Genomic DNA, 10623 nt, shown 5'->3' with positions numbered 1-10623 from the left:
ACTGATTAAAACCATCGAGGTTTCGGAGAAAGACTGTTGTCAGAGTGTAAGTTAACCACCATATAGGTACAGAATACATAAAAATCTATTGTATTTGTATGTAAATTTATTTCCTAACCGATCTAGAGGCCCAATGGAGGGGGCTTGAAGTATTAAAATTATTTATTTTCTGGAAGTTAGCCTTGATCATAACTTATCTTCGTATTTGCATTTTGGTTTAATGTTTCCCCCGCAGTACACTCTGGTAGGCACCTTAAGGCGATCTAAACAACATGACATGTTGATTGTCTAACGTAGCGAAGCGATGCTCCTTGACCAAGCAAGAATGTGCAATAAAAAACAAATGGCGCTGCACGAAAGGGTTCGCCCCCAGTACACAACTTTAAGTTTATATAATGTATACATGTACACACTTTGAAAACCGGGAACTCCCAGAGTCATTTGATATTGTGAATATTATTGTACGCCTTCCAATGTGTATTGACGCTTTAAAATGCCACAAACGTCGATACAGTTTTCGCTGTCTATCCGACATACTTGTTGCTGTGTCGCCGAGGCCTGGTCGTGGTTCTTTGTACTGAGTTTATATGTCTGTGGGCGGCAAAACGCATCAAAACGCTAACATTTCATCGGACGTTCAACTTAGATACGGAAAACTCTCTTTACGTTTGTACATTGTCCAGATTTCGGCTTAAAACTGTCATATTAAACGCCCACTACCTTTGCGAAACAAAAATTAAAGATGCTCCACCGCCGACAGAGCATAAATAATTAACACAGAAACTAATATAAAATAATTTATTTTGCCTTTGGTGTATGCGCAACCAGTACTCCATTCCATATAGGATATAGTGCCACGGAATTTTTTCGGGATGCAATTAATTATTTTTCATATTTTAACCTTGAGGTAAAATTAGAAGCTCAAACTTTGCAATGGTGGTAATGGTGAAAAGTATGTAACTTTTGTAACTGAAGAAAAATGCTAAATCGTCTGCTCCTGTTTTTTATAGTGAAAAAAATATCATATGTCAGCGGTGGAGCATCTTTAAAAGTTTCTTTAAAACAATAATAATATACGAAAATGTATACTAATGACCTAAGATGTTGTTATAACACCAACCGAATGTAAGATTCCCTGAGTAAACTATGTTAACAGTGAAGATTCATGTCGCTGTTTTGCCGTCTGTCGACCGAAAACAAATAATAATCAAAAGCCGTTTCCCAAAGGTTGTGAACATTTAAAACCAGTTTATCAATATGAACTTATAGCAAACATGTCTTTTTGGTCCCCCCCCCCCCCCCATTTTCGCCGGCTGAAATGTTCTAAAAATGCCACATTTGAAAGAAAAAAGGGTCCTCCTGCACATTTTTCGTATTTGATTTTAGAAAATTTTCTGCTACGCGGCGCATTTCCTAAAACGTTCAAGCACGTAATGTTCAAACCTTTAATAAAAAAAAATTCAATACACATGAACTAGACTAAAAATGTCCATGTTTATATGTGTTAGCATGACAATTAATTCATTATTATTTTGAGTTACACAACAATGTGCCGATGGTGTTAAGCCGGTATGTTCAGATCGGGCAGGGTTGCATACAGTAATTGACGACATTCACAATTATCATTTCTAAATGCAGGTAAATTTAAATCGAAAAATTACCATGTTAAGAACGTTATGAACGCTTTAAAATCATCAAAATACATCATTAAACTCATCTCAGCCATTCTGAATCGTAATATTTTTCCCCGGGGGAGACCCCGAACCCTCAAAACACCAAAATTTAAATTCCGTACTCATTAATTTCCTGTTAGCGACACCAATGTGTACAAGTATTATATGTAATGATATATTAAAAAGAGTAATGTGAAGAAAAAATATAAAATATATTATATGGTTGTAGGCGGGTCTCTTACATATACCTATATCAGATAGAACAAAATGGACGAGATAATACAGCTACATGTGATTAATTTACCATGCCGTTACTGTTAAATCATCCACATTTTAATCCACGCCTTTTGTGTGTGTACATGACACATTTTGATCCACGCCTTTTGTGTGTGTACATGACACATTTTAATCCACGCCTTTTGTGTGTGTACATGACACATTTTAATCCACGCCTTTTGTGTGTGTACATGACACATTTTAATCCACGCCTATTGTGTGTGTACATGACACATTTTAATCCACGCCTATTGTGTGTGTACATGACACATTTTAATCCACGCCTATTGTGTGTGTACATGACACATTTTAATCCACGCCTATTGTGTGTGTACATGACACATTTTAATCCACGCCTATTGTGTGTGTACATGACACATTTTAATCCACGCCTATTGTGTGTGTACATGACACATTTTAATCCACGCCTATTGTGTGTGTACATGACACATTTTAATCCACGCCTATTGTGTGTGTACATGACACATTTTAATCCACGCCCATTGTGTGTGTACATGACACATTTTAATCCACGCCTATTGTGTGTGTACATGACACATTTTAATCCACGCCTATTGTGTGTGTACATGACACATTTTAATCCACGCCTATTGTGTGTGTACATGACACATTTTAATCCACGCCTATTGTGTGTGTACATGACACATTTTAATCCACGCCTATTGTGTGTGTACATGACACATTTTAATCCACGCCTATTGTGTGTGTACATGACACATTTTAATCCACGCCCATTGTGTGTGTGTACATGACACATTTTAATCCACGCCTTTTGTGTGTGTACATGACACATTTTAATCCACGCCTTTTGTGTGTGTACATGACACATTTTAATCCACGCCTATTGTGTGTGTACATGACACATTTTAATCCACGCCTATTGTGTGTGTACATGACACATTTTAATCCACGCCTTTTGTGTGTGTACATGACACATTTTAATCCACGCCTTTTGTGTGTGTACATGACACATTTTAATCCACGCCTTTTGTGTGTGTACATGACACATTTTAATCCACGCCTATTGTGTGTGTACATGACACATTTTAATCCACGCCTTTTGTGTGTGTACATGACACATTTTAATCCACGCCTATTGTGTGTGTGTACATGACAGCACATTTTAATCCACGCCTATTGTGTGTGTACATGACACATTTTAATCCACGCCTATTGTGTGTGTACATGACACATTTTAATCCACGCCTATTTTGTGTGTACATGACACATTTTGATCCACGCCTATTGTGTGTGTACATGACACATTTTAATCCACGCCTATTGTGTGTGTACATGACACATTTTAATCCACGCCTATTGTTGTGTGTGTACATGACACATTTTAATCCACGCCTATTGTGTGTGTACATGACACATTTTAATCCACGCCTATTGTGTGTGTACATGACACATTTTGATCCACGCCTATTGTGTGTGTACATGACACATTTTAATCCACGCCTATTGTGTGTGTACATGACACATTTTGATCCACGCCTATTGTGTGTGTACTTGACACATTTTAATCCACGCCCATTGTGTGTGTACATGACACATTTTAATCCACGCCTATTGTGTGTGTACATGACACATTTTAATCCACGCCTATTGTGTGTGTACATGACACATTTTAATCCACGCCCATTGTGTGTGTACATGACACATTTTAACCCACGCCTTTTGTGTGTGTACATGACACATTTTAATCCACGCCTTTTGTGTGTGTACATGACACATTTTAACCCACGCCCATTGTGTGTGTACATGACACATTTTAATCCACGCCTTTTGTGTGTGTACATGACACATTTTAATCCACGCCTATTGTGTGTGTACATGACACATTTTAACCCACGCCCATTGTGTGTGTACATGACACATTTTAATCCACGCCTATTGTGTGTGTACATGACACATTTTAACCCACGCCTATTGTGTGTGTACATGACACATTTTAACCCACGCCCATTGTGTTTGTACATGATGGGACGTGATTTGAATCAATTGTCTCTTAATCTCATCTAAAGGCTGTTATGACTTGTTCAGCTATCCAGACGTGACTGAGCATTATCATAAGACACAAACGATCGTCATAACCTTACAAAAGACGCAGTTGTTAAAAATAAAATATTCCTAATCATGTCGTAGTGTAAGGTATAGTCCGACTTATCTGTCGCCGAGACAATAAACTAGTTTATCTGTTCTACAGTGCGTACGTCGCTGATGGTGGTCAAGATATGAAGGGCATTTCCGTAAGCATTGTCCGGCTGGTGTGGATTACCTGTTTTCTCGGACTAGTCACGGGACATAAACGCAATAAGGACAGAAAGTCAGGTACATGGAGTAATAAGATAATCCTGGTGATCATTTTGGATTAAATAAAATATATACATATTTATATTTATCTTATCAAAATAACAAGGAGAAAACACAGTCATCAATTTTGGACATACAGTCAGTAGAATGGGGCTTAAACTGGTAACTAAGAAAGGAGAAATACTATGGACATACAGTCAGTAGAATGGGGCTTAAAATGGTAACTAAGAAAGGAGAAATACTATGGACATACAGTCAGTAGAATGGGGCTTAAAATGGTAACTAAGAAAGGAGAAATACTATGGACATACAGTTAGTAGAATGGGGCTTAAACTGTTAGGCAAGAAAGGAGAAATACTATGGACATACAGTCAGTAGAATGGGGCTTAAACTGGTAACCAAGAAAGGAGAAATACTATGGACATACAGTCAGTAGAATGGGGCTTAAAATGGTAACTAAGAAAGGAGAAATACTATGGACATACAGTTAGTAGAATGGGGCTTAAACTGTTAGGCAAGAAAGGAGAAATATTATGGACATACAGTCAGTAGAATGGGGCTTAAAATGGTAACTAAGAAAGGAGAAATACTATGGACATACAGTTAGTAGAATGGGGCTTAAACTGGTAGGCAAGAAAGGAGAAATACTATGGACATACAGTCAGTAGAATCGGGCTTAAACTGGTAACCAAGAAAGGAGAAATACTATGGACACACAGTTAGTAGAATGGGGATTAAACTGGTAACCAAGAAAGGAAAAATACTATGGACACACAGTTAGTAGAATGGGGCTTAAACTGGTAACTACAGGTGGAAGGTCAATCTGTAATGACACCTTAACTATGGCAAGCCAAGTTACTTTTTATTCCAATTTCCGATATCGGGAATTCTAATTTGCGATATCAGAAATTCTAATTTCCGATATCGGGAATTCAATTTCCGATATCGAGAAATCAATTTCCTATATCGGGAATTTATATTAATTTTTGATATCGAAAATTCTAATTCCGATATCGGAAATTCTAATTCCCATATCAGAAATTCTAATTTCGATATCGGAAATTCTAATTCCCATATCGGAAATAAGAAAACAAATTCTGATATGGGTAATTCTATTTCCGATATCAGTATTTCAATTTCCGATATCGAGAATTCAATTTCCGATATCGGAAATGAAGTATAATCTGCAATGCAAATAATGAGTAGAGAGAATTTCCGAAATCGGGAATTGAATTTCCTATATCGGAAATTGAATTTCCCATATCGGAAATTGTTTTCTAATTCCTGATATCGGAATTAGAATTTCCGATATCAGAATTAGAATTTCTGATATCAAGAATTTTTGTTCTAATTCCGATATCAGAATTAGAATTTCCGATATCGGAATTGAATTTCTGAATTTCGATATCGGAATAAAAGAATAAAAAGTACCTTGGCTTGCCATACTTAACCACTCTTGATACGCATTTGAATTAATAACAGAGACATGAACTTATATCCTAATATTAATGCAGTAATAATGACGCCCTGCATGTTTCTTTATGCTCTGAAGATACCCAGCACGTGATTAATCATTATGCGTTATGCTGCAACTTTACTGATTTCTTGTTACAGATTACTTGGAGGATCACTGTAATAAAAAGCTCAAAGTTCCCTTGTATCAAAGAATGAAGTTGACACGGGATCTGTTTTACAAACATGGCTGGCACTGTGACGTCACACTGGAGGCGCCAACCCATCACGCGGTGTCGATCTCCTTTCAGAAATTTGACGTCGGCCGCGGCAGCTCGAAAGTTATGATCTGTCAAGATGTCCTACGGATATACGACGGTAAGTATTCTCTACAAATCTGAAACAAAGCTTTTGATATTGGGTTTTGAAAATCAGACGACAGCATCCTGAATTCGAAATTAACGTAAAAAGTTAAAAGTAAGGGACCAATGACATCTCCTTGCCTTACACCATTCAATGTTTGGAAGACACTTTGATCTGTGGACATTTCAGCCACATGTGCATGTACTGCGCCAGCATTTATAGCTGTATCGAACTAATGTTTGCTGTAAATCTTTACTAGGTTCGTGGTAATTGAAATTTTGAGCATTAATGTGTGAAATAATACACTTTGGTCACTTTATTTTACATTAATCAAAAATATTGAAAAATAAAAAAATATTTAAATGGGACAAAAAAGTAAGCACACGGACTCCCCATTTTGCTGCCTGATTTAGAAATAACAACCCTTTCCCTATTGATATGCAAAATAATGACAAAAGTTGAATACCATAACTATTTCTGTAAAGAGTTAAAATTGGCTAAACGGCTGGAAATGCATTTTGTACCTCAAAATAAAGGGGTTAGCATATGTATGTTGAGAAAAAAATATGAGTCTTATCAATCATAACTGGTATATTTTTAAAGAAAACTACTGGGAAATGAATTCTACAAACATCCCTACATGTCAAACACCTCATTAGGAAATTATGGCTTTGATATCTTGTGTATATGGTCAAAATGGCAAACTTCCCATAAAATCCAATATGTCAACTAGTTATCTTTGAGTGACAATAGCTCAATAACGAGCACACGGACATATGTTTTTCCTTCATTTTCTTTTATGGTATGAACTCCTATATCCAAAAATCTATGACTGAGCAAAAAAGTTTAATACAAGAAAATTTGACTTCTCATAGGTTACATCCTTAAGGATGTACTCCTCTGAGAAGTCAAAATTTTCTTGTATTAAACTTTTTTTCTCATATAGATTTTTGGAAAGAGGAGTTCATACCATGAAAGAAAATGAAAGAAAAAACATATGTCCGTGTGCTCGTTTTTGAGCTACTGTCACTCAAAGATACCTAGTTGACAAAATATTGGATTTTATGGGAATTTTGCCGTTTTGACCATATACACAAGATATTAAAGCCATAATTTCCTAATGAGGTGTTTGATATGTATTTATGTTTGTAGAATTTATTTTCCAGTAGTCTGCTTTTAAAATATACCAGTTTTGATAAAAAAGACTGATATTTTTTCTCAGAATAACAAGATATGCTACCCCTACCCCTTAATTTTGAGCTACAAAATGCACCATTTTCAGCCATTTTTGCCAAATCTAACCCTTTATAGAAAAAGTTCTGGTATTAAACTTTCGTTAATATTTTGCATATCAATAGGAAAAGGGTTGTTCTTTCAGAATCAGGCAGAAAAATGGGGGGTCCGTGTGCTTACTTTTTTGCCCCACTTGAATATTTGTTATTTTTCAGTATTTTAGAGTAAAAATTAAAAGTGCTCAAATTACCATTAAATGTAAAAATAAAGTGAAAAAAGTGAATCATTTCATACATTAATGCTCAATATTTTAATTATCACGAACAAAGTAAAGATTTACAGCAAAAATTAGCTCAATACAGCTAAAAATGCTGGTGCAGTGATGATTTAAGTAAAAACAATTTCAGTAAAAAATGGTAAAACTGTGGCTACACTTGAAGCGAAAAAAGACACAATTTCAAAATGGCCGCCAAATGGGCCATTTCTTAAAATCCCCGTATAAAAAAATCTGCTAAAGTTAGAACTGTAATTTTTTGACAAAATTTGCAACTGGCAACTTGCTACAGATATTGATAAATTGTATTTGAAAATCTCATAACTTCTTTGATCTTTGTCGAAACGAGACTTCAACGGGACTGAAACCTCAGAAGAATACATCCTTAAGAATTACCCTTCGGATAACAATTCCCGATTGACTGTATATGCTCCTATTAGAAGTTGACCTTGAGGTTAAGGTTTCTATGACCTTATGTCAGAGAATCAGATAATCACCAGCTACTTTTTTATAATGAGCAATTAGAGAAGTTTATTCTCAAATAATAATATGTATTTGTAATTTTTATTTTGTTTTTATTTGAGGCGCTAGCATCAAATCGTCAGAACTGACCCCACCCAGAGGTCTTTGTGGCAAGATACTTCCAAAGCAGTTTGTGTCCAGTTCTGAAACGCTGACCTTAAAATTCAAAAGTCACCAGGTGTCAACAAACGAGGGGTTCGTCATAGATGTGACTTCACTCGGAGGTACAATTTAGTCGCAACCATAAATACATTATACTTTAAAATTGTTAACTGTGTTTGAGGTCATGGTTTTTTATACTGCTTAATGTCCATTCCTTGTACACGACTCGTTGGAATGGAGCGCTTTATTGTTCTTCCACACGGATTTCATAATTACACTCTCAATATAACAAGACCTGTTGTTGTCTATAAAACATATTCTGACTTTTTACCAAAATCTCTGAATTTTACATGCAGACTATCCATGGACTACCTGTAGGTTAGTCCAGATCCACTAGAGGTTGATGTTCCCTAGTCCAAACATCTAGTGTAATCTCACCTATTAAGATATCATAAGTTACTATTCAATTATACTGGTACTTATTTATATTATCCTCTGTTCCAGTCATGGTGAACAATTCTGAATCTTCATGTCCCAACAATGACTTCCGGTGTATGGGGAGATTTTGTCTGGACAGAAGTTTGGTTTGTGACGGTGTGCCAAATTGCCGGGACAAAACAGACGAGTCCGCCAAACTCGCGGGCTGTACAGGTTTGTTTGTTTGATTGATCATTTTAACGTTCTATCAACAGCCATGGTCATGTAAGGACTGCCTCCCATGTATGCAGTGTGTAGCGTCTGTGAAGTGGATGTGCATGTTTTGGGAGACTGCGGTATGTTCGTGTTGTGTCTTCTTATATAGTGGAACTGTTGCCATTTTTATAGTGCTATATCAATGAAGCATGCCGCCGAAGACACCAAGCAACACACCCCACCCGTTTACATTATACTGACAACGGGCAAACCATTCGTCCTACTCCCTGTATACTGAGCGCCAAGCAGGAGCAGAAAGTACCACTTTTATAGACTTTGGTATATCTCGCCCAGGGGACAGAACCTGGAGCCTTCCTCACATGGGCGAGCGTTCAACAACAATTAAAAAGTGAGGCGATGTCAAGGGAGACGTCAGGATGAACCAAGTCATTAAGGAGGAAGAGAAAAGATAAGATTATAAATTTTGTCGCCTTTTACGACCATGCTAAGGGACAGCAGGTATAATTCTAACGCCCTACCTGCAGGGCAAGAGTTCTAGGAGCTATTTTATGCCTTCGTCAATGAATCCACGATGATTTTGTTCCGTCTCTTCCCTTCCGTCCTGATTTATGTTAGGGTGGCGAGGAATTGATGTCCTCGAGATCATCTTCATCCTTAATTGTTTTGATTGAAGTTGTGACACGAAGTTCACACAATACTCAATGGTTATTAAGATGTATAGTGGTTTCATTGCTAACGTTCTGTTTCTTATCGAATCCTCTGGATTTGACCAGAAACCAGAGAACATTAACTTTCCATAGCAAAAGTGAATATACTCCATTAATCTTGTCTGTCTACATGAAAATCTTAACATGATTTCCTCTTTTAGTTCCCTGCCCTCATTTAGAGATTTGAGTTTTAGAGTTAGCTGTTGGCATTGTTTATTGGTTCAATCTTGCTGGAAACATAATCTGTGATTTCAGGTTTGGAAGCAGACCTGGTCGACCTGAGCGTTGGAGCTAAGGTAGCTATATTTGTTGCGGCTGTCCTCCTTTTCCTTGGAATAGTTTGTGCGTTCATATACTGCTGCTGTTGTCCTTCATCCTCCAAAAATGTCTACGTGCCCTACAAAAAGATTTAGACTTGGGGCACGTACTCGACATCTGTTTACACGGAATTTCACTGATACGATCAAATATAATTAATAATAAGCACTGTAATCTTTATGTTTCCTTATTTCCCGATCAACGGATGCAAGTGAAACTAAAATATGAAGGTGAGAACAATGCGTCCTCTCATAAATCAGCGTATTAAGATTTCAACCTGTGAAGATCTAAACACCACCAGACTCCAATCACAAGTAGATATTCTGTTTATATAAGGGACATCACTTACACAACAACACCAGCTGCTGAAGTCTCATGATATGAACAATGTACTTCTTTTAAATTTTCCACGAAATTCTATGAATTGTTGTTAAATATTTAAGAACATCATCAATGGTTCATCTCATCCCAGAGCGATTGTTATTTTCATCATAAACATGGCGGTAAGAACAATGTCTTCTTTGTAAAGATTACAGTCGTACTATCAAATTAAATACTTTTCATGTTTAGTTTCTTATGATGATAAAAATAACATTTAAATGAAAAAGCATTGTGTTCGATTTAATTAATAAACTCAAGACACGAAGCATTGTTGAACTTTTTCATTACTCCTATATTGTAGATGAGAGGATCTGCATTGCACAGATGTCAA

The 10623-nt window shown here is 36.5% G+C and overlaps 1 protein-coding gene across 1 annotated transcript; it reads left to right on the top strand.

Moving 5' to 3' along the window:
• The first annotated feature begins 4143 nt into the window (after positions 1–4143).
• Positions 4144–10558, top strand: LOC138316274 (membrane frizzled-related protein-like). The gene is made up of 5 exons (XM_069257901.1): positions 4144–4304; positions 5901–6116; positions 8193–8354; positions 8737–8883; positions 9849–10558. Exons 1-5 carry the CDS (start codon positions 4208–4210, stop codon positions 10004–10006), a joined length of 780 nt encoding a protein of 259 aa, XP_069114002.1. The 5' UTR covers positions 4144–4207; the 3' UTR covers positions 10007–10558.
• Positions 10559–10623: the final 65 nt, after the last annotated feature.

The sequence above is a fragment of the Argopecten irradians genome, chromosome 2 (genome assembly GCF_041381155.1).
Source record: "Argopecten irradians isolate NY chromosome 2, Ai_NY, whole genome shotgun sequence".
NCBI lineage: Eukaryota > Metazoa > Mollusca > Bivalvia > Pectinida > Pectinidae > Argopecten > Argopecten irradians.
The sequence above is the reverse complement of the archived record's forward strand: the minus strand, read 5'-3'. Positions and strand labels throughout refer to the sequence as shown.

What these genes read in the sequence shown, in the direction of transcription:
- LOC138316274 (XM_069257901.1), top strand. Translation starts at nt 4,208, where the DNA reads ATGAAGGGCATTTCCGTAAGCATTGTCCGGCTGGTGTGGATTACCTGT. An exon ending in TGTCCTACGGATATACGACG is followed by an intron (nt 6,117 to 8,192) that starts GTAAGTATTCTC and finishes TTTTTATTTGAG; the next exon opens with GCGCTAGCATCAAATCGTCA. An exon ending in CAAACTCGCGGGCTGTACAG is followed by an intron (nt 8,884 to 9,848) that starts GTTTGTTTGTTT and finishes CTGTGATTTCAG; the next exon opens with GTTTGGAAGCAGACCTGGTC.